This window comes from Macaca nemestrina, chromosome 9, assembly GCF_043159975.1.
Source record: "Macaca nemestrina isolate mMacNem1 chromosome 9, mMacNem.hap1, whole genome shotgun sequence".
In the NCBI taxonomy this organism is placed as follows: domain Eukaryota; kingdom Metazoa; phylum Chordata; class Mammalia; order Primates; family Cercopithecidae; genus Macaca; species Macaca nemestrina.
The window spans coordinates 139,428-162,960 of record NC_092133.1 but is presented as its reverse complement, the minus strand read 5'-3'; the positions used below and the strand labels follow the sequence as shown (position 1 = coordinate 162,960).

The 23,533-nt window shown below is 46.8% G+C and overlaps 1 protein-coding gene and 1 pseudogene across 2 annotated transcripts; both read left to right on the top strand.

The window, feature by feature from the left end:
- The first annotated feature begins 3,527 nt into the window (after positions 1–3,527).
- On the top strand, positions 3,528–3,576 carry LOC112424907 (U7 small nuclear RNA; annotated as a pseudogene).
- Positions 3,577–6,560: 2,984 nt separating this feature from the next.
- CYP2E1 (cytochrome P450 family 2 subfamily E member 1) lies at positions 6,561–17,863 on the top strand. Of its 2 annotated transcripts, XM_071068877.1 has the most exons (9): positions 6,561–6,780; positions 7,675–7,834; positions 10,480–10,629; positions 11,013–11,173; positions 11,581–11,757; positions 12,642–12,783; positions 15,825–16,012; positions 16,507–16,648; positions 17,520–17,863. In XM_071068877.1, exons 1-9 carry the CDS (start codon positions 6,604–6,606, stop codon positions 17,702–17,704), a joined length of 1,482 nt encoding a protein of 493 aa, XP_070924978.1. In that variant the 5' UTR covers positions 6,561–6,603; the 3' UTR covers positions 17,705–17,863. The 2 variants fall into 2 exon arrangements, with proteins under 2 accessions (XP_070924978.1, XP_070924980.1); XM_071068879.1 differs by lacking the exons at positions 6,561–6,780; positions 7,675–7,834 and adding an exon at positions 7,926–8,052.
- The last annotated feature ends 5,670 nt before the right edge of the window (positions 17,864–23,533 follow it).

Sequence of the window (23,533 nt, the reverse complement as noted above, 5' to 3'; positions counted from 1 at the left end):
CTGCAGCCCCAGCGGGACCGGAGGGCTCCCTCCTCCACCCAGCCGGGCTGCCACTTCCGCGTTGTTTGCTTCCGGAACCTTAACCGCGGCTCAGCGCGCGGGCAGAGCCGGCTGACTGGAGACAGGACACAGCGCAGGGCCGCGCGCCCTCGGACTGGGAGGCTTCGTTCCTGCACCAGCGTGGCTTGGCCTTTGGACGCGGCGAGGTTGTGTGTTCTCTGCTTTTGTTTTACTTGGAACAGACGTTTGGCTTTTGTCAAGGTCATTATTTCCAATGACCTTGTGTGGCATTGAACATTAGATACTTGCCCACACGAATGTCTGTTTTAGGGTTCTCACCCTTTTGACAACACAAAACAAGAGGAAGTTTCCCGGGAGAGCCCTCAAATCAGCCATTCTGAGCATGTTTTCAGCCTCATCCGTGCTCTCCTCCCTTCTTCTCCAGAGCCTTTTGGGTGCCCAGAAAAGTAACATTCTTCTGCCTCTTAGCTCTGTGGTGCAAGGATTTATGGCACTGATTGTCCTCCTAGAGCACTTCTGAGATGTTTGATGCTTCCTACTTGTGAGTGTGAAGGGAGGGGAGGGAAGTTGGCTGTCAGTCTGACAACATAATTTTGCCACGTGATTTGCCACTGAGAACTTGGCTGTGGAGGGAGGTCAAGTAGTCCAGGGAGGTGGGCATTCCTCCAAGTGTACCCCCTCGTGTAGCCCACCCTCTCCCCACAAAATTGGGTCCTGATTTTATGTGGAAGATATGTGTCTAGGAGCAGGAATCCACGGAAGACAAGATATGATATAGAAGTAGCAGGCAAAGGGATTGGTACAGCATATATTCGAGTGCAAATAATCACTCGATAGGTGGCTGAAAATGTGAATGCCCTCCATATAAATTAATTTATAAAATAGAAGAAAGTATATTTGAACAAATTTAAAACTAATATTCTAAAACTAAAATTCCCGAGATTTGGGGCAGAGTGTATATTGCAAGAGAAGTAGAGAAGAAAAGCATGCTAAGGTCCCTTCTTGTTCAGATAAGAAGATATTGACAAATTATTCAAGTTAATAAAAAACTATAAGTCTATATGTACTTTCAGATTCAAGGATAACCACTGGTAGAATAACAACAGGATTCCAAATCATCAAGCGAAAAGAAGAACAAACAGAAAATGATCAATCCAAACACAGCGAAAGGAAACACACGTACACACATGCACACACACATGCACACACACATGCACACACATACGCACACACACAAACATACACATCATAACAGCCAAATTTAGTGATCATGATAAATATGACTGTTTAATTCTCCTATAAAAAGGAAAAACTTTGTTTATGTCAAAGCTATAGAATGTTTACAGGACACCTATCAAGAACAAAAATGACATAAAGATACTTTAAATATTGTGATGAGCAAAGATAGACCAGGGAAATACTATGAAAAGCAAACACATGTAGTAACAGTTATCAGAGGGGACAAAAAGATGTTTATACAACGGAAAAGTTACAATTAGAAGATTAATTGCTAATTTTTAATACGTATTGAATAAATCTGAGTAGATTTTAAAAATAAAGGATAATTTAATAAAACATGATTCTAGTCGGAGAAATCAAAGCACCTTACCTAGAAATGACCAGATCACATAGATCTTTTCTAAAGGTGACTTTTTTTTTTTTGAGATGGAGTCTGGCTCTGTCGCCAGGCTGGAGTGAGTGGTGCGATCTCGGCTACTGCAAGCTCCGCCTCCAGGGTTCATGCCATTCTCCTGCCTCAGCCTCCAGAGTAGCTGGGACTACAGGCGCCGCCACCACGCCCGGCTAATTTTTTGTACTTTTAGTAGAGACGGGTTTCACCGTGTTAGCCAGGATGGTCTCGATTTCCTGACCTCATGATCTGCCCGCCTCGGCCTCCCAAAGTGCTGGGATTACAGGTGTGAGCCTCCCCGCCCGGCCATAAAGGTGACTTTTAAATTAAAAATAATCGATGGGGAAGGTCTTTTAGAAAACATTGTCTAAATTCCAAAGGCCGTAAAGGAAAAGTCTGAACATTTTAACTGTATAAAAATCTAACTTACACATGGAAATCAAACAAGAGACTGGGAGGAACTTCCAAACCATAAAACGTAAAAACAACTACTACTTATTTGATAGACAAAGAGTCCTGAAAATCTGAGAGGAAATATGTAAAACCCCAATATGAAAAGGGAAGGAAGTTTCATTAAAAAAGAAATTCAGATAAAAAATCAATAGATGAAAAGATACTCTATTTCTTTATTGACCAGAGAAATGCAAATTAAAGTAATGACATATGAATTTTCAATTATCAGTGACTGACAGTATCCAGTGTTGGAGAAGATGTGTAGAAATTGGCACTCCCATACTACTATGGGGGGTTTCAAGTGTTTCAGCCTTTGCAGGAAGCAGTTTTATATACCTATTAACATCGTAAGTCCACACATCTAGTGACGTAACCGTCCCAGTCCTACAAAACTGACTTACAGAGATACGTGCATGTCTGAACAAAGATACATCTACAGGTACCATTGTGGCACCTTTTGTAACATAAATAGTTGGGGAAACCATTTGAATTGTTCATCAACTCAAAATAGACAAATTGTGAAATCCTCACAAAATGTAGTATGTGTGTGTATGTTTATATAAATTGTTTTTAAAGTCTGGAAAAATACACAGAATACTTTTAACCATAGTATGGTACACGCTATTGATTAGCAATCAATCCCGTTCCTAATTCCTTTAACATTTTGACGCATTTGCTTAGAAAGTCTTTGCACTTTCCAGCCCCTCTTGCACAGAGGAGTGGTGACATTCTAACCAATAATTTAAAAAATCTCAGATTTTCTGGAAGTTTCTTGGAAAGCTCTTATTTTCCTAATGAATAGGATAGACAAGAGAAGCACTTTCAGAATGGCAGGATAAGAAGCTCTGAAAATCTGTTCCTCCAGAATGGCGATGTGAACACCAGCAAAATTGTTGAAAAATGAATGGAGCCTCAGAGACCTTTGGGGCGTCATCAGGAGGATCTACACAGGCACAGTGGGAATCACAGAAAGAGAAAAATAAGGGGACACAAATACTATTTGAAGAAATAATGGGTGTAAATTCCCCAAATTTGATGAAAAAGATCCATCTATATCTCCAAAAGCTTAATAAATGAATATTCGTTTATTGTCATTTATTCATTTATTCTCAAAATAGAATAAATGAAAGGAGAGCCATACCTGCACACACTGTAGTCAAACAATCAAAGGGAAAGTGGGAGTCCTGGAAGCAGCAAGAGCAAAATGAGTCATCAGGTAAATCAGCCCTCGTTAAAATAATAGAACCTGTTCACCTGAAACTGAAATGAGTCATCAGGTAAATCAGCCCTTGATAAAATAACAGCACCTGTTGACCAGAAGCCATGGGGCCAGCGGGCAGTGAGATGACACAGTCAGGGCACTGAAGGAAAACACTGCCAACCAAGATTTCTGTATCCAGAAAACATGCTTCCAAAAAGACAGAAGTATTACAACTCTTTAGAATTTGTCTAGAAGGTTTTCTAATACCCTCCCCTATTAATTAATTAATTAAAATTTAAAATATATCTTAGCCTTTTGGCTAAGAACAAATGTCAAAAAGAAAGAGAAATTAAGACATTCTTGGATAAACAACACCGAGAGAATTCATAAGCCTGTCATAAGAAATACTAAAGGAAGTCTCTCGGGTCAAAGTCAAAGAACACTAGTAACTCAAATCCACATTATACACAGAATTAAAGTAAGTGCAAAAAAGTGTTTTAGTAGGTATAAAATTAAAACTACAAATAATAAAAAGAATTATCAGAATTTTTCTGTCTGAATGGGGCTTAAAATATGGAAGCTGCCTTTGTAGGGTGAATTTGGGACTCTCAGTTTTCACTTCACCCACTTCCATGTTGTCTGCATTTGTTAAAAGTAGATTTTTTACTTTCCCAATTAAAATTATCTTTCTAATCTTTATAAACAATTATTTAATTCCAATAAATCTTCTCTATATTGCTTTACTAGTGAGTTCTATTAAAATTTTGAAGCACAGACAATTCCCCTACAATATAAAGTATCTCCAGGCACAGAGAAGACAGGGGTTTTTCAGTGGTTTCTGGAATAGTGCAATTTTTATGCGAGAACCTAATATAACACAAAAACTATAGCCCGATTTTATTTGCGGTTATAAATGCAAAATTGCTAAAAATACTATTAACAAGTTGAATCCTTAGAGTGTTAAAAGAGTATCACTCCATGAAGAAGATGGTTGTGATGTGGAACTATGAGGTACTTTTTTATGATACAATATAAAAGTTCATGGTACTTTTATGGTGCACTGTGAGACAGTGTTTTCATGTGGCATCATACTAGCAGGTCTACGGAGAAAAGTCACAGGATTGTCTCAATCAAAAAGACATTTCATTAACCCAAATCTCATCCCTGAAAAACACTCTTAGTTATCTAGAGAAAGAAGAAAATTGTCCCAATACAGTCACCTCTTTGCCAACAGCAGACGTGACGGAAGCCTGAAGAACTCCCTGCTACAGGCACAGGCACAGGCACACGCACTCTGTCATCCTGATTATTTAACCTTGTCCTAGAGTGTCCTGCCAACGGGATAGATGCAAAACAAATAAAAGCACTGACTTCTGAAAAGAAGTACACAGAAATGTCATTATTTTCAAACAACATGTTCCTGTATTTAAAATTTGATGTTGGTTGGGCATCTAACAGTATTATGGCCAGAGGACTCAGACCACAGCTGCATCCCTGTGAGGCACAGATTCTCCAGGGCACGCGGGTCCCACGTGGGATGTGCACACTCAGGTAAGCTGCACAGACGAGGCTATCCTCAGCCCAGGGGAGCCAGAGGCCTGCTCTGAGTCTCCACCATGATGCTTCCTGTTCTCACCCCACCAAAGCCAAGGCTTCAATTTCAGTCTGCGGGGAGCTGACTCTGCCCCTGTCAAGCACTAGGAGAAGGAACCAGTAAGCAAGGAAACTTGTGGACCCCAATGGCTGTCTGTCTCGGCCAGGCCTGGCTGGGCCCACAACAGGAGAACAGGGTGCAGGGGTCTGGACAGCTCAGTTTCTGCCTAGGAAATTGTCCCTGCCACCTCACTCTGGCCACTGGAAAGGAAAGACAGGAGGAGAGGGTATGCTAATTCACCCATGAGCCAGTCTAGTTCTCCATTGTCCGTTCTTACCTTGAGGGGTGCAAAAAACCAGAGGGAGGGAAAGGCTCCTGAAGCTTCTGCCTGAGGCCAATGCCCCTCCTTGGTTCAGGAGAGGTGCAGCGTTAGGTGCAGCACAACCAATGACTTGCTCATGTGGCTAATAAATTGCCAAGAGAAAAACTGGGTTACAATGCAATATATAGTATGGAGTCTCATTTTTGTATAAATACAAGTGTAGAATGGCATAACTCAAAATCCACAAGTCATTTGGTTGGATTGTAAATGACTTTTATTTTCTTCATTTCTCATCATATTTTCTATTATACATATTCATTGCTTATATAAAAGTATAAAATTGCAACCTATGAATTAAGAACTTCTATATATTGCCAGTTAGAAGACAGAATGAAAAACATTCTCTTCATTCTAACCACACACACAAAAAGCTCCACAAATTACCTGCAGACTACATTCATAGAAGGTGGAAGAGGGCCTGTATGAAGAAAATAATTAATACATGAAAGAAGAAACTAGTCAATGTGGAGCTCTACTGTGTCCCAGGATCAACAAAGACAAGATATCTTTAAAATCGTCTTCCAAATTTACCCTAATGTAAAACAAATTCAATAAAATCCTACTGTAATTTTTAAGAACTTAAATGTGGAATAATTCCAAAGAATAATTTTTTCTTAGTTTTCTACAGCCAGAATATAAACCCTTTTAAAAAATAAAAACAGAGATTAACTTTCTCAGAATTGGTCGACTCTTTCTTTCCTTTTATTTTTCTTTCATGGAATTTTCCAGTGAATTTGAGAAAGTGGAATAGAATTCCAATGTTGAATTTTCCTTCTGGCCCCACTCATGTGGCAGGTGGTGATTCAGGTACTATTGGGGGCTACTCAGACAAACCTCCTCATCAGACATCAAGAGGCTGTTGCACCAGGAGGGCCGGTACCCTGTCTAGAGGTGGCTGGCATGTGGCTGATGTTGTATTACATTAAACCCTACTCCAAACAAATTCATGGCAATACGGCTGGAGTTCCCCTTTGTCCAAAGGGCAGGACAGTCCCTCACCCCACGTTCTTAACTATGGGTTGGCAACATGTCCCTGGATGTGTTTACTCGCACACTGTCAGGTGCTAGCAACCAGGGTGTTGACATGGCCCAGCTTCGTCCTCACCAGGTCACTGACTGGAAACCCTGGGGGCCACCACTGCGGGAATCAGCCTTCGAAACGATGGCCAACAGCAGCTAATAATAAACTAATAACTTGGGCTACACGAGAGGGAAGAAGGCGTTGGTTGGTGGGTCACCCTCCTGCTCGAAACACATTATAAAAAGCCCTGCGTTTCCACAGGATTGTCCTCCCAGGCTGGCAGCGGGACCCCAGCGGCACCATGTCTGCCCTCGGAGTCAGCGTGGCCCTGTTGGTGTGGGTGGCCGTCCTCCTGCTGGTGTCCATCTGGAGGCAGGTGCACAGCAGCTGGAATCTGCCCCCAGGCCCTTTCCCACTTCCCATCATCGGGAACCTCTTCCAGTTGGAATTGAAGAATATTCCCAAGTCCTTCACCCGGGTAAGAGAAATAGTGTTGATTTGAGGGAGAATAACTCAGGAATTGGATCTGGTATGTGTGTATTCAACTGCTTTGCAGACAAATTGTGGTTGTTCAATACCAGCCTGTTGTGAGTTAACGGAATTGATAGCATCCTGGAGCGACACTCAAAATGTGTCGCTTGCGGTGCAGCTGGAGCCCGGAGCCCGCGTGCCAGGCCCTGGAGGCCCCCGCCGGTGCCTCGTCCTGGGGCTGATGATGGGGAGGCCGGCGAGGCCGGGCTGCTGCGAGGCCGGGATAACCGCGCTGGCGGCCAGATGCGCACCCGCTGGGCGTCAGCCTGTGTTTGCCAAAGCAGGAGATGAAACGTGAAGTGTTGGGCCAGCCCCTGTGACACCAATACCTGCCGCCTACGACTGTTGTGAACACTGAATGGGCCAACAAATCTAAACGTTAAATGAACTGATAAAGAACGCCCTCAGCATGGAGCAGGCGCGGGTGTTCGCGCTCTTGGGCGTGCGCTCTGCGGGGCGCCGGCTGGCGGCGGGCGGGGGGCGCCGGCTCAAGCTCGGGCTCCCGCGCCGGAACCGGGTCCAGAACCTCGACTCCAGAAGCGGGCAACTGGGCGGTTGGTGGGCGCGCCTTAGGGAAGGGAGTTGAGCCGGAGTCCGCGGAGTTGCCCGAATCCAGGCGGGTGGGGTGCGGGGCAGCTGGAGCCCCCCGCGCGCCCTGCAGAGGCAGCAGCGTCTTGTGGGGAGGGTCTCCCCCACCTCGGGCTGGACAAAGGCAGCCTTTCCCCACGTCCCTCTGGGTTCTCTAGAGCAACAGCAATACCCGCCTGGCAGGGGTGTGGCTTAGAGCCCCGCACCTCCTCGCCGGGCCGCGGGCCTGACTTCCAGCCTCGGGTCTCCGCAGCTGGCCCAGCGCTTCGGGCCGGTGTTCACGCTGTACGTGGGCTCGCGGCGCGTGGTGGTTGTGCACGGCTACAAGGCGGTGAGGGAAGTGCTGCTGGACCACAAGGACGAGTTCTCGGGCAGAGGCGACATCCCCGCGTTCCACGCGCACAGGGACAGGGGTGAGTCCGCGTCCGTGGCACGGGGCGGGGGGCGCATACCACGCCCCGGGACAGTTACGGGCGCCAGCCACTTTGAAGATGACCAAATACTAAACTAACAGTAATGTTACAGTAACAGCATCCGAAGGATGATACCGGGATTCGGGCGATGGCCCCGCGCGTTTCCTGCGGCTGGAGGCGCACTGAGTCGCCCAGGAGTCCGGCCTCTCAGCGACGGGGCGAGTTCACAGGGATGGGCGGGGCTGCTTCTGAGCAGGAGTCGCCTCCCGCACCCCCACCGCTCCGCCTCTGGGCCCGCAGGCTCCTCCTGGGAGCGCTTTCGCCTCCTGTTCAGCCGCCTGGGCACAGGTGGCTTCGTCCACCGAGGTCCCCTCACCCACGCTGAGGCGTCGGAAGCTGCGGACACTGCGCGCCTCGGGGCTTTGCTCAGCGGCAGCTGGTGACCTCCAGAGAGGGAGACTCTGATGTCCCGCTGGGGGGATGTCCTGAGACCGGGAAGGGGGAAGAGACCCACTGAAATTCCATCTCCCAGCCTCACCTCTGCTGTCTCCTCCACATTTCCTGTCTCCAGAGCCCCGAGTTCAGCAAATCCAGAAAGCGGCCTGTTGTCTCTCTAGGGAGAGGAAGGTTGGGGTCTGGAGGTCTGGCTCGTCTTTATCTGAGCATTCTCCCAGCCTCCTGGCTTCAGACCCCAGCGAGGCGGGGCTGCCGGCCGGCTCCCCTCTTCCTGCTTGCAGACCCGGCCTGCTGCTGCTTTCTCCTTCCTCGCTCCCTGCCCCTCGGTTTCAAAGTAGATTAGAAATAACACGGTGTGCCACATGGAAGCCTCTAGTTCCTCCTGAGTCAACTTTGATGACGAGGCTCCAGAAAACCTTTGGCATGCTGTGTGGGATTTTTACATGGTGAGCTCACGCTCTTGCCCTATTTAGTTGTCCAGTCTACATTCCTGAACATTGTGAACATTGAATGGGCCAACAAATCTGAAAATTAAACGAACTGATAAAGAAGGCCGTCAGCACAGAGCAGGCGCCGGTGTTCGCGCTCCTGGCGTGCGCTCTGCGGGGCGCGGGATGGCGGAGGGCGGGGTCCGGCTCCAGCTCAGGCTCCTGGGCCAGAACCGCGTCCAGAACCTTGTCTCCGGAAGCGGGCAACGGGCTGGTTATATCACAATTAGTGGCATTTGGTCTTCCTTCTTTTACATTGTGGGTTTGTTTTGCTTCTCTGGGGTTGCCAAAAACAAAATTAACCATCTCAGACCTTGTCGTTAACACAGGAGGAACATTACTGGAGGAGGCCCTGGGGTTCTGTGGTTGAGGAGCTCAGTTCTGGTTCCGGGGAGCCCTTATCTGCCACCCACGGGTCCAAGGCACAGTCTTAGGCAGCAGGGCGGGGAGCCGAACTCACATCAACACAGATCGGGCCCAAGGGGACTTTGCTGCCTCTGCCTGGGGGCTCTAAAGCTTCATTTTCACATGACGCACAGGGCTCAGACTGGCGGAAAAGTAGCAGAGCCCTGGGCATGGGCTGCACCTGGCCGTTGAGGGACAATGATGGAAATATTCCTCATTAGCACAAAACTGAGCACAGTCTGTGTGACAACGTGTCAAGGGAACTGCACACATCCTTTCAGAAAAAGTTCATAAAACGGAGAAAGCTTCGTTCCCAATCTAGATTTTTAACCTGTTGAATGCTGTCTAAATGGGTCATCTCGGGGTGCCCTCCACTCAACATGACCACGTCTGCCCCCTGCCCCACCTGTCTCCTCAGTCCTTCCTCCACACCTTTCAGGATGAGATGAAGCCCTCAGTCCAGCTGCACCCCTGCCCCACCCACCTTATCTCATGTGGCCCCGCTCCTCTCAGGCCGGACAGCCTTGCTTCTGGAGCACGTGAGCACAGCTTTGCCAGGCACTTTCTGAGTGCCCTGCAGGCGCCTCCTAGGAGTGGTCAGTGGTCAATCAGCTAATGCAGCTGCGTAGGACATGACCCTTGTTTACTGCAGAATGCCCAGAGCTGGCAGAATGTCTTATATGCGGGAGGTACCCAAAATGTATTTATCCAGGAAGTGATGATGGATAAGAGGAAGACACAGAGCGAGGGAGAGAGGGGGAAGGGGCCCCTGAGGTGTAAATGAGCTGTGGCTGGGAGTGTGCAGGGAAACAGGGATAATTTCAAGGTTCCTCTCTGGGGGAAAATAAAAAGGTTTATATTTCATTGAGATAAGGGTGGGAATAAGTGAATACTTATTCCCTTATATAGAAAGGGAAAGAGGTGGGAGGTGTTCTTGGAGCAGCCATATGTGGTTTTATGTAGCATGGGGAAGACTCAGCAGAAAGGAAAAAGAAAGAAGGCAAATTGACAGCATGAAGAAGAGCACCCAGGAGAGGCTACATGTGGTGAAGGAACCACAGTGCAGACTGAGGGCCCCAGAAAGGCTCCTCCCCACCCAAAACCTGACCAGTGGCCGGTGCTGGCAGCTCCCAGGCTGGGACGTCCCTCTGTCTCTCTGTCCCTCTGTCCCCTCTGTCCCCTCTGTCACTTGTTTACACCCCTGCAAACCCTGCTGTGCTCTCCCAGGCCCTCTCTAGCCCGCTTCTCCCCAGAATGGGTACTTGGAATAACCCTCTCCTGTCCCCTTTGCCTTAGGAATTATTTTCAATAACGGACCTACCTGGAAGGACATCCGGCGGTTTTCCCTGACCACCCTCCGGAACTATGGGATGGGGAAACAGGGCAACGAGAGCCGGATCCAGAGGGAGGCCCACTTCCTGCTGGAAGCGCTCAGGAAGACCCAAGGTGCGTATCTGCTGCAGGGCCCAGTCCTCATGCAGACCAGGGGAGCAGGGAGCCCTGGCTGGGACTCCTAGACTGCATCTGAACCACAGGGACCTACGGACAAGGAGAGGGTCACGTGAGTCCACAGATACTGTGTTTTAGAACTCTAGTTTCCAGCTACACAGTTCAGGGAGCAAGGGTGGCCATTAAACATGTGACTTGTATCCTAGATACTGTCGAAAAGCAAAGGAAACTCAAACAGGTTCAGACATTCACTATCTTTTGTAAATCGCCAGTTATCAGGGCACCTTCTCACAGGCCTTGGTGAACCTCAGCGGGTGACTGAGCCGGTGGAGGAGTCTCCTTGTGCCCATCTTCTGATTGCCCCGACTGCCTGTTTCTAGGCCAGCCTTTCGACCCCACCTTCCTCATCGGCTGCGCACCCTGCAACGTCATAGCCGACATCCTCTTCCGCAAGCGTTTTGACTACAATGATGAGAAGTTTCTGAGGCTGATGTATTTGTTTAATGAGAACTTCCAGCTGCTCAGCACTCCCTGGCTCCAGGTGAAGCCACTTTCCTCTTTCATCAATCATCAACTGTATAGTTTACATTAGAAAAAGAAGGAAAATTCAGGTTATATGTGATAGACAGGCCTGCAAAAGCCAAAGAACATAGCTTCAAGGGGTGTTTGATTAGACAGCCCAAATATTACTCCCAGAGTCATCTCTGGGGCCCTACGCACCCCCTTTCCTAACGTCAGGATGAGTAATGACCTGTGTGTGCACATTTGCCGTGCAGTGTGCACTGCTGAGGAGAATGGTGCCCAAGAAGGACACTGTTGACCCAAAATATTCCAAATAAACAATCATTACAGCCACCAATTCAGGTTTGGAGAATGTGTTGTTGTTCTAACACACAGAATTATGTTGCATCCAGAAGAAAATAGTAAAATATTTTTTTCCCTCTCTAGCTTTACAATAATTTCCCCAGCTTACTACACTACTTGCCTGGAAGCCATAGAAAAGTCATGAAAAATGTGGCTGAAATAAAGGAGTATGTGTCTGAAAGGGTGAAGGAGCACCTTCAATCTCTGGACCCCAACTGCCCCCGGGATCTCACCGACTGCCTGCTTGTGGAAATGGAGAAGGTAGGCTCGGCCCTCCCATGATGTGGGCTCTCCGGGGTGGGCAGGGAGTGCACGATTTCAGATTTACAGTGTGACCTGCACTCGCTGGTGTCCAGGCCTTCCAGCGCAGCACGCTCTTAGTTTCACACACACACTCTTGGCTTCAGCATGACCACTGGATGCAAGTCAGCCTGCCTGGCTGCCAAGCTGGCCTGGGGCTTTGGGGTGGTGTGGGTGGGCCCCTTAGCCCTCTCCAGGTCCCGCTGCTCAACCCTTTCTAGTCCACAGACTTTGAGAATTGCATTTTGTCTGAGGAGAAGCCCTCAGCCTTCCTTGTGGGCATGTACTCCCCAAGTGCACAGGTGTAAGACTTCCAGCCTTCCCCAGCTTCATCCACCTGCAGCCGCTCAGGACCCTGATCCCCTGCCTCCTTCCCAGCTTGGAGAAGCTTCTTGTGTCCTTGTCTTGTCCTTTCCTGTGGCTTGTGGCTCAAGAACAACATGTGGAGCCCACCCTGATTTCCCGGAACTGTCTGAGCATCTCCTCCACCAGTTTGGCCCCTCATGGCAGCAGACACTAGCCCTGTAGCAGGAGGGGTCAGCAGGAGCCGTTTAGCTCCTGCCTGAGCTATGACCAAGGTCAGGGGGATGTCGCCTCTCCCAGGGTGGCCCTCATGCTGTTGAGGGAGACAGAGCCCTGTCCTGCCCTCAGCAGGTTTCCAGGGAGCCTCAGTTTCCATGGCTGTGCGGGGGAGACGACCCTGTCTGTCACAGCTCCAAGTCACAGTTCCGCTGGGAGAGCCTCTTGGACACTGTCTCCTGTGTCCCTGTGGAGCTGGGAGGTGGCTGGTTCTGTGCTGAAAGGAGACAAGCAGCCCCTTCTCCTGTCTGTCTCTGGCATCACAGGAAAAGCACAGTGCAGAGCGCTTGTACACAATGGACGGTATCACCGTGACTGTGGCCGACCTGTTCTTTGCGGGGACAGAGACCACCAGCACCACTCTGAGATATGGGCTCCTGATTCTCATGAAATACCCTGAGATCGAAGGTAGGCAAGTGACTGGAGGGACACTGTGCGTGCGGATGAATCCCCCTGGATGGCCAGCCTTGCGCATTTTAGGCTGCAGCTTTCTGTTTGAAGCTGCTTGTTAACCCTCACGGTGATGTGGTGAGATGGCTGGATGCACTGCTTTGAGGGGAGATGTTACTGTCTGTGCTGGACACCTGGTACTCTTGTACACTAGTTGGTCCATACCCCACGAAGAAGCCCCTGGTTGCAGGAAACATCCCAACACCAGAGTGGAGAGAGGTGGCAGGGTCTGCATTCTGCTCCATAAATAACCTATTTATGACAGAGAAGATAATGTCCCAGTTCCCCCGAGTAAGACCTGGTCTTCTAGGCAGAGCAGGTGGGGAGGTTGGAGCTGGAGGGGAGGGTCCTTGCTGGGGCATCTTCCTCAAATGCAGATGTGAGGAGGGAAGTCCAGGAAGAAGCAGCTACAGCTGCCCTGGACCCTCGTCATTCCTTCCCCAGGTCTCCTCCCAGCGGCACCTGGGGCAGTTGGGACTCGGTGCCTGGAGGAGGTGTGAGGGGTGTGGGCCTAGGTGGGCAGAGGGTCGTGCCCTGAGAAGCACCCATCTGGGCCAAGTAGAGGTGATGTGAGGGCACCCGCATGCAAACAGGCCAGTCAGGACTGGCTCCAAGTAAAGGGCAGGAAAGGGAGCTGCAGCCTGGCTGGAGACTGCCCGGGGGCCCAGAGCCCCTGCCTCTCGCTGGTCTGGACACAGGGCTGGGCAGCCTCTGCCCGAGGCAGTTCACAGCCAGAGTGGTGTGTGCCGCCCTCCTCAGAAAGCTGCTGCTAATGGTCACTTGTGGTCTTAAGGCTCGTCAGTTCCTGAAAGCAGGAATTACAGGCTATGAAGTTATTTCTCCCAAGAAAGTCGACATGTGACGGACCCAGGGTCAGACCCTGGCTTTTCTTGTTATTTTCCTCTTCCTCCTCTTCTTCTTCTTTTTCCTCTTCTTCGGTTCTCACTCTGTTGCCCAGGCTGTGCAGTGATGCAGTCATGGCTCACTGTAGCTTCTACCTCTTGGGCTCAATTGATCCTCCCACCTCAGCCTCCCAAGTAACTGGGCCACAGGTGTGCACCACCACACCCAGCTGATTAAAATGTAAAAGAAAAATAATTTTGCCTGGGCAAGGTGGCTCATGCCTGTAATCCTGGCACTTTGGGAGGCAAAGGCAGGTAATCACGAGGTCAGGAGTTCGAGACCAGCCTGGCCAACGTGGTGAAACCCTGTCTCTCCTAAAATACAAAAAAGTAGCCGGGTGTGGTTGCATGCGCCTGTAGTCCCAGCTACTTGGGAGGCTGAGGCAGGAGAATCGCTTGAACCCCAGAGGCACAGGGTGCACTGATCGGAGATCATGCCCCACTGCACTCAAGTCTGGCAACAGAGCAAGAATCTGTCTCAAAAAAAAAAAAATTTTGTAGAGACAGGTTGTTACTGTTTCGTCGGCTGGTCTTGAACTCCTGGGCTCAAGTGACCCTCCTGCCTTGGCCTCCCAAAGTGCTGGGATTATAGGTGTGGCCACCATGCCCCATCCCTGGCCTTTGCTTTTTCAATCACATGGAAATGTGAAGGGTCAAGGAGCCAAAACTTTAGGGAAGGAATCATTGCATGGATCTGCAGCAATTATAAGAGAACTTTCAACTACTCTGCACTAGGGGAACCATGGACTCAAAAAATGTTTTAAATTATTATTTATGAGGAGGTTCCAATGTAGACAAAAGGAAAATAAATATGATTGACATGCATATATCCATTGCCAAATTTAACATTTATTAACATTTTGCGATACTTACGTCAGAACTCTTCAAAAGAAAACGTGTTACAGAGCCAGCCAAAGTCCACCTCCTCACATCTCCCCACCTCTCTCCCCAGAGATGGCTCCAGAATTGCTGTGTGGCTTTGCACCTTTAACAGTTATTAGTTATCAGCACAATATTCATATTATTGCTGTATGTGTTTAATATTTCACCTGGGTACTGTACATAACATTTTGCAGCTTGTTTTTTTTTTCACTCAACATATGAAGACATTCCATGGGAAACTCCAAATACGGGAAGGCTAGGCAACTTGCCCAAGGCAGCTGTGACCTCTGTCAGAAAGACAGAGACTGTCCAACTTCAGGAAGTAGACCCTGCATGTCTGATTCTGTTCTGTAAATTCCCTTCATACTCAGAAGCATGCAGTAAACAAACCTGGAGTAATTATCAATGCAAAGATTACCCTCCCAGAAGAAATTTCCAAAACACTTTCATTATCTTCTACTCATTACATGAAGAGAACTGAATAAGCCATCATCAACTAAGATAATGGATGCCAAAACATCCTGTAAATAACCTCATAGAGCTTAGCTCTCACTAAGTTTTTGGAGAATTTTCCAGTAATGCAAAGGACCCAGGGAAACTTAAGCACTGCTTAGGATGCTCCATAAACATCTTCTGGCTGGGTAGGGGAGTGGATGGATGTGGGTGGACAGACAGACAGATGGATGGATGGATGGATGGATGGATGGATGGATGGTTGGATGGATAGGTGGGTGGATGGATGGATGGGTCAATGGATGGGTGGATGGGTGGATGATTGGATGGATAGATGGGTGGATGGGTGGGTGGTTGGATGGATGGATGGGTGGTTGGATAGATGGATGGATGGGTGGGTGGGTGGGTGGATGGATGGATGGGAGGGTGGATAAATGGGTGGATGGGTGGATGGGAGGGTGAATGGGTGGGTGAGTGTATGGGAGGGTGGATGGATGGGTGGTTGGATGGATAGGTGGGTGGTTGGATGGATGGGTGGATGGCTTGTTGGCTGGGTGGGTGGGTGGATGGTTGGGTGGGTGCATGGTTGGTGGATGGATAGAGGGTGGATGGATGGATGGAGGGGTGGATAGATGGAGGGGTGGATGGATGTGTAGGTGGGCAGATGGTAAAAGGGTGATTGAATAGATGGGTGGATGATGGGTGGATGTCCAACTGGCCAGGAACCAATCCCTTAAATTTGTCCCATTCATATCCTGGCAGAGAAGCTCCATGAAGAAATTGACAGGGTGATTGGGCCAAGCCGAATCCCCGCCATCAAGGATAGGCAAGAGATGCCCTACATGGATGCTGTGGTGCATGAGATTCAGCGGTTCATCACCCTCGTGCCCTCCAACCTGCCCCATGAAGCAACCCGAGACACCATTTTCAGAGGATACATCATCCCCAAGGTCCAGCGTGAGCCTGGAGCACACAGCATGAACGCCATCCTATCAGCTAATCGCCTTCATGCCAGGGAGCAGGATGGGGGCCCCAAGACCCCTCCCTTTGGCAGGGGTCACCGAGTGGAGAGGCTGCCCCCCAACTCGCACCCTGTGGGGTGCTGCTTCCCCAGGAGTGCTCAGATTGGCCTGGTGACCAGAGAGGTGGAGGAAATCTGGAAAATGCCTCAGCAGTTAATGTCTGGGACTGTAGTGAATTCTAATGCCAGGAAAAATCACAACCAGTTCTGGGGTTAATCCTGTGAGATTAGGGCTTTCATCTTCATTTAGACCTGACCCCTGACTGCTTTCTATCTAATCCTTCACTAAGCAACTCCCTCAGTTGGAAATATACTATCCTCTATAGCATAATATTCAAAACAGCATTCGTCCCTGGGGGTTTCTAGGTGAAAGCCCACATTTTGTTAACATGACTCACTGAGACAAGTCTTTGTTTCTTACAGGGCACGGTCGTAGTGCCAACTCTGGACTCTGTTTTGTATGACAACCAAGAATTTCCTGATCCAGAAAAGTTTAAGCCAGAACACTTCCTGGATGAAAGTGGGAAGTTCAAGTACAGTGACTATTTCAAGCCATTTTCCGCAGGTGAGAACGATCAGAGGCAGCACCTTCCCTAGAGGAGCAGCCCACACTCCTCATGTCCACTCCACGTGTGCTCTGCCCTCGTCCCAGGCACCCACTGACACCCCAAACCTCACTGTGTGTCCTGTTTCTATTGACAACATGACCCACATGTACTCTTCCCTGTTCAGCAGGGAACATCTTTCAGCAGCAATCCTGGGAATGAAGTGTTGTAGGTGGATTTTTTCCCCAAAGACTAGGTATTTTACATCATTCATTGCTAAATTCTGTTTCTATTTTAACAAGACTTAGTGAAAAGCTCTCAAAGCCATATTATCCAATTCTCCCTAATTGTAAACCAGAGCTACTAAACAAAACCGAAGCTTTGGTTACCTAGAATCATCACAGGAAGCATCAAAGCCTTCCTGGGATGTGACTCAGTGACTCTCTTTGAGGCACTTGTCCTCCTTCCCAGGGCCTCATCTTAGGGATTGTTGTGGGAAGATCACACAACCAACTCCATACTTTTCACACCCAATGCTGGAGCCCCAGCTTCTAACAGGGCCCTACTTCCCTCCTGTAGGCATCACTGGTGAGCACTGGGGGTGGCTTCTTTACTGGGCAGACACTGTCTTCCCAACTTAACACTGGTTTTTGTAGTTGAGCTCTGGATAATTGAGGTTGATGAAGGCTGGTCCCTGAATTAGTCAGTGTCGCTGGTATTCTTCCACTCAAGTACATTTTGTGCTGCTTTTAATAGACAGAGAGGGGTGAGTCCTGCCTTGTGATGGCCATTTGCCCACAGCCTCCTCCCCGCTTCCCCTAGTCTCACTGTTGACAGCGTCGTGTCTCTGAAACTCCCTCAGTGTCTCATCAATACCATTGTTACTTCTAGGAAAACGAGTGTGTGCTGGAGAAGGCTTGGCTCGCATGGAGTTGTTTCTATTGTTGTCTGCCATTTTGCAGCATTTTAATTTGAAGCCTCTCGTTGACCCAAAGGATATCGACATCAGTCCTGTAAATATTGGGTTTGGGTGTATCCCACCACGTTTCAAACTCTGTGTCATTCCCCGTTCATGAGTGTGAGGAGGACCCCCAGAATCCCCTGCTTTCAAACAAGTTTTCAAATGGTTTTAGGTCTGGCTTCCTCAAACCGATTCCTTTCTTTGCATATGAATATTTGAAAATAAATATTTTCCCAGAATATAAATAAATCATCACATGATTATTTTAACTACACGTGAAGTCATGGAATACCTTAATTGTTGAAGTGATTCTCACAGAGAGAGGTTTTTTTTTCCTTTGAGAGTTTCGCTCTTGTTGACCAGGATGAAGTACAGTGGTGCGATCTTGGCTCACCGTAACCTCTGCATCCTGGGTTCAAGTGATTCTCCTGCCTCAGCCTCCCGAATAGCTGGGATTACAGGCACCCACCACCATGCCAGCTGATTTTTTGTATTTTTAGTAGAGACAGGGTTTCACCATGTTGGTCAGGCTGGTCTTGAACCCCTGACCTCAGGTGATCTACCTACCTCAGTCTCCCGAAGTGCTGGGATTACAGGTGTGAGCCACTGTGCCCAGCCAGAGAAAGGTTTTAAATATATGTTTACTTTAATATTAAGTTGTAACATAACTTTCATATTATTGAAAAACTCTTCAATCTAGGATCACATCACTTCAGTTTCAGAAACATATTGAGGTGGGGAATTTGTATTAGGTTTCTCTAAAGGGACAGAAACAATAAGATAGATGTATATACGAAGGGGAGTTTATTAGGAGAATTGACTCACACGATCACAAGGTGAAGTCCCACAATAGGCTGTCTGCAAGTTGAGGAGCAGAGAAGCCAGTTCGAGTCCCAAAACCCCAACAGTAATCCTTTCCTAACGTCAGGATGCATATTGACCTGTGTGTGACATTTGCCACGCAGAGCGTGCACTGCTGAGGAGAATGGTGCCCAAGAAGGACACTGTTGACCCAAAATATTCCAAATAAACCATGATTACAGCCACAAATTCAGGTTTGGAGAAAGTTGTTGGACAATTCACTTTATAGGATAAGTTAATAAATAAGATTTTTCAAACCCAATTGCACTATCATCCTCACGATTCTGGAAAGGTTGAACGGACAAATGGTATCTTGAAGCTAAAATTAGTTAAACTAACAGAGTCAAGTGGTTTATTTTGGTCAAAAGTTTTTACCACTAGCCTTAATGGTAATTAGATTAACCTCTATGGGAAAACACAAACTAACCCCTTATGAAATAATTACTGTAGCATCTATTCCTTTGATAATACAACATTGTGTATCCCCTGTACTTGTTAGCTCTGATGTGACTCAATAATGCAAGGCCTTGATGCATTTTGCAAATGTACACATCCACCACTTGAAGTAGGCTTTCTATGAACCACCAATTGATAATGTTCAGATCTTCCATCACCTGGAACCTAAAGATTGGGTCTTTTGGAGATGACACTAGAGAAAAACTGCCCTTGAGTCTCACTGAAAAAACCATACCAGGGTCTTCTTACTACTCAACACTGCAGTAAAGCTTCAGTGTCTTGAGCCTTGGGTTCATGTCTCTGGACTAAAGAGAGCTCCCTTGGTTTCTTGGACTTATCAACCTATAGGTGACTTAAAATTGAGAATATCCAAGGGAAATCTTTCTTAGAAACAGATGGCATCACGAAGTAGACAGCTTTCCCAAGATGGTGCACCAAGACTTCATTTGACTCTTTTTCATTGACTAAGATTTGTTTTTGTTTTGCATTAATGTAAAGATGTTCAAGCTTCCTCTTTTGTTAGAAACTTTCACTACTCAAACCAAACATCCTTTAAGGTCTACTGTGCAGAGTATAGCCACTCTCACTAACTGAAACAATTGCTGACTATGTCAACTAGATATATGGGAAGAATCCAAAGTAATATTAGAACCTCATCCCATACACATTTGGGTGAGCAATTCAGGAAGCTGACTTTATCAAGAGGTTTGGTATCCTTCCCTTGGCAGATTGGTTGATTTTTTTTTCAGTGTATAAATATTATCATTCTATATTTGTTTCTTGATTGTAAAAACATTTGGAGAGCACTGATTATTATAATCAGAGCTAGGAAGATTATCAAATAATGTTCCTGCTGTTATTGTTTTTTATTCTTTATTTTTTAAATTTTTTCTTCTCCATAGGTTCTTGGGGAACAGGTAGTAGGTATCTGGCTACATAAGTAAGTTCTTTAGTGGTGATTAAAAAAAAACTTGCTCATGCATGTTTATAGCAGCACATTCACAACTGCAAAAATGTGGAACCAACCCAAATGCCCATGATTGAACGAGTGGATAAAGAAACTGTAGTATATATATATGATGGACTACTACTCAGCCATAAAAAATAATGAGTTAATGGCATTCACAGCAACCTGGATGGGATTGGAGACTATTATTCTAAATGAAGTAACTCAGGAATGGAAAATCAAACATTGTATGTTCTCACTCATGAGTAGGAGCTAAGCTATGAGAATGCAAAGGCATAAGAATGGACTTTGGGGACATACCATGGACTTTGGGAACTCACAGGAAAGGGTGGGAAGGGGGTGAGGGATAAAAGACTGCAAATTGAGTTCAGCGTATACTGCTCAGGAGATGGGTGTACCAAAAATCTCACAAATCACCACTAAAGATTGGTTGATATTTATGATCAACTAGTTTGACATTGGGAAGAAGCAACAGAACCAAAGGGATAGACTATAATTACTACTGGTTTTCTTTCTCTCTCCTCTCCTCTCCTTTCCTCTTTCTTTGACGGAGTCTTGCTCTGTCACCAAGCTGGAGTGCAGTGGCGAGATCTCGGCTCACTGCAACCTCCACTTCCCAGATTCAAGCGATTCTCCTGCCTCAGCCTCTCGAGCAGCTGGGACTACAGGCAAGTGCCACCATGTCCAGCTAATTTTTGTATTTTTAGTAGAGACAGGGTTTCACCATGTTGGCCAGGATGGTCTTCATCTCTTGACCTCATGATCCGTCCACCTTAGCCTCCCAAAGTGTTGGGATTACAGGTGTGAGCCACCACGCCTGGCCTACTACTGGTTTTCTTAAAGTATTCTTTTGCTCTTAATGAAACTGCAAAAGGTTTTCATTTTTAATTCTGAAATCTGTGTCTTCTTGAAACATCTCAGATTAATATCCCAGGAGTTCAACCTTTGTGGTACCTTACTGAATTCCATTTTGCAGGCCATACTTATTGCCTTCTGTTCTTTATCCCTTTGAAAAGGTATGTTTTTTCCCTTGACTATGATGATAACTGTCTCCTTCCATCATTTTGTCAACTCCTGTAACTTTTTCTCTGGTTATAATTCTGCTGTTATGACCTGACACTGAAATGTTTATTTTCAAGGTCTAGAAAAAGCATGTTTTCCTACAGTATAACTTGATTTTGTACTCTTGGCTTTTCTTGGTATGTCTGAATTGTTCAATGTAATCAGGAAACTTACCATGCTGTTATTAAGAGCCATGTATTCCCCAATCAAGGAACTAGTTTTCTTGTTTACATTCCTCTACAATATGGTGTACACTCATCACAATGGACACACTCTTCCTGTGTCTGGTTAAAGTACCCTTTTCATCAGGTTTGACTTCCAGTTTATCTAAATGGGCCTTTAACATTTGTATTTCTAGCAGGAACCTTAAAACTTTCAGTCTGTACTTACCTATTACCCAGTTTCAAAGCCATTTCCACATGTTTAGATATTGTCACAGCAGGACCACATTCCTGGTAACACAATTTGTCTTAGTCTACTTGAGACGCTATAACAAACTATCATAGACTGGATGGCTTTAACAACAGAAATGTACTTCTCACAGTTCTGGAATCTGAAAAGTCCAAGATCAGGAGCTGGCTGATTTGGTTCCTAGTGAGGGCTCTCTTCCTCGTTTGCAGATGGTTGCATTCCTATCATGTCCTAAGATTGCACTTCCTTGGTTCATGCATGTGGGTAAGGTCGGGAGAGGTGGGAAAGGGAAGATTTTCCTGCTTTTATAAGGCCACTGATATCATGAGGGTCCCACCCTTGTGACTTAATCTAATCCCAATCACCTTCCAAAGACCATACCTGGAAATATTACCACACTAGGGGTTAGGGCGTCAACATATGCATTTGAGGAGCGACATAAATATTCAGTCCTTAACACAAAGGGGGTGGTTGTGGTGGCCACGGTCAAATACTCAGGACAGGAATTCATGGTGGAAAGCTGCAGTAGGGAAATAGGAGAGGCACTGGGAAGTGGGCTATCCTCTTCTCAAGGACAATTGCCTCCTTGTGAATGCAATAATCTTCATTAAATGTTAAAAAAGGGATGGGTAGTAGTAACCTCTACCAGGTTTCCTTTTAGGTCTGGGAGTGTGGGGTGTAGGTTGTGGCAGAGAGCCAAGCCAGGATCATGACACAGTTGTGTAATTTGAAGGTGTCTTACTTAGTCTGTTTAGTGTTGCTATAAAGGAATACCTGAGGCTGGGCAATTTATAAAAACAAAAAGAAGTTTATTTGGCTCATGGTTCTTTAGGCTACACAAGAAGCATGGCACTAGCATCTGTTTCTCATGAGGGCTTCAGGCTGCTTCCACATATAGTGGAAGATGAAGGGGGATCTGCTGTGTGCAGAGATCACATGGCAAGAGAGGAAGCAACAGAAGGGGAGGGAGGTGCCAGGTTTTGTTTTCTTTTAACAAGAAGTTCTTATGAGAACTAATGAGTGAGAACTCACCCATCCCAAGGGAGGACATTAATCTATTCATGAGGGATCTGTCCCCATGGTCCAAACACCTCTCATTAAGTTCCATCTCCAACACTGGGAATGAAATTTCAACATGAGATTTGAAGAGGTCAAACAAACCAAAGTACAACAGAAGAGAATACTGGGCCTGGGAGTCTGACTGGCAAATATACTTTAAGTCAAGGAGCTATGTGCGTGCACAGGTGGCAAAGGCAATGTTGACATCTGCAATACTGTCATAATGAACCAAGGTGCAGTAACCCAACTGGGAAAGTTAGAGCCCCAATTAAGGGTGGGGCAAGCGAACAGTTTTTTACATTGCAGCATTTTGCCCCCAAATGGGTGATGTTCTATTGCAAATAGGTTTTAAATCATATGGCCTGATTTGGGTGTGTGTTGTTAATAGACTGTGAGGTTGTCTGTCAATTAAAACACTGGCCTGTGGGCAGGCCCTGTGGCTCAGTTGTTGGTTTGTTTGGTCACAGGCAAGCCAGGAAAGTCTTCAGGTTGTAGGCTTGTAGTAGCCAAAATTGATGGCTTGTTGTTCTTTGCATTTACACTGTTGGTTTAAACAATGGCTTACTTGGAAGGTTTTGGCCTCTGGATTGCAAACCAATGAAAGCACCCAGACCAATATAGTAAGGAGATCAATAGTACACAGAACAGTGTGCAGCTGCATTTGACTGGCTTTTGTTGTTTATTATTGAATTTCCTCCAGAATGTACTACTCCAAATTTTTATTTACTAAGTGGAGCGTTCTACCTCCCTTTTTGGTACTGCATACTGCTTGTGGGAATGACCCTGTAGAACTAATTTTAAACTTCTTGAAGGGAATCAGAGGGAGATCTTGGATTATTTACCTTCTTATAGCTGAAATATTCAGAAAGTGGGGGAGGGGCCAAGATGGCCAATTAGAAGCAGCTCTAGCCTGTGGCTCTGACCTAGAAGAACAAACACTGTGAGTGAATCCTGCACCTTCAGCTGAGGTATCCAGGTTCTCACTGGGACTGACTAGGTGATTGGCGTGATCCATAGAGAGTGAGAAAAAGCAGGGCAGACTGACAGCCCACCCAGAGGCCACACAGGGTAAGGGAAACTCCCACTCACAGCCAAGGGAGGTGGCGAGTGATTGTGCTACTGCATCAG

Excerpts from the sequence above, each read along its gene's own strand:
- CYP2E1 (XM_071068877.1), top strand. The coding sequence starts at position 6,604 with ATGTCTGCCCTCGGAGTCAGCGTGGCCCTGTTGGTGTGGGTGGCCGTC. Across the intron at positions 11,758-12,641 it reads TGCTTGTGGAAATGGAGAAG|GAAAAGCACAGTGCAGAGCG; the intron begins GTAGGCTCGGCC and ends CTGGCATCACAG. Across the intron at positions 16,649-17,519 it reads TTTCAAGCCATTTTCCGCAG|GAAAACGAGTGTGTGCTGGA; the intron begins GTGAGAACGATC and ends TGTTACTTCTAG.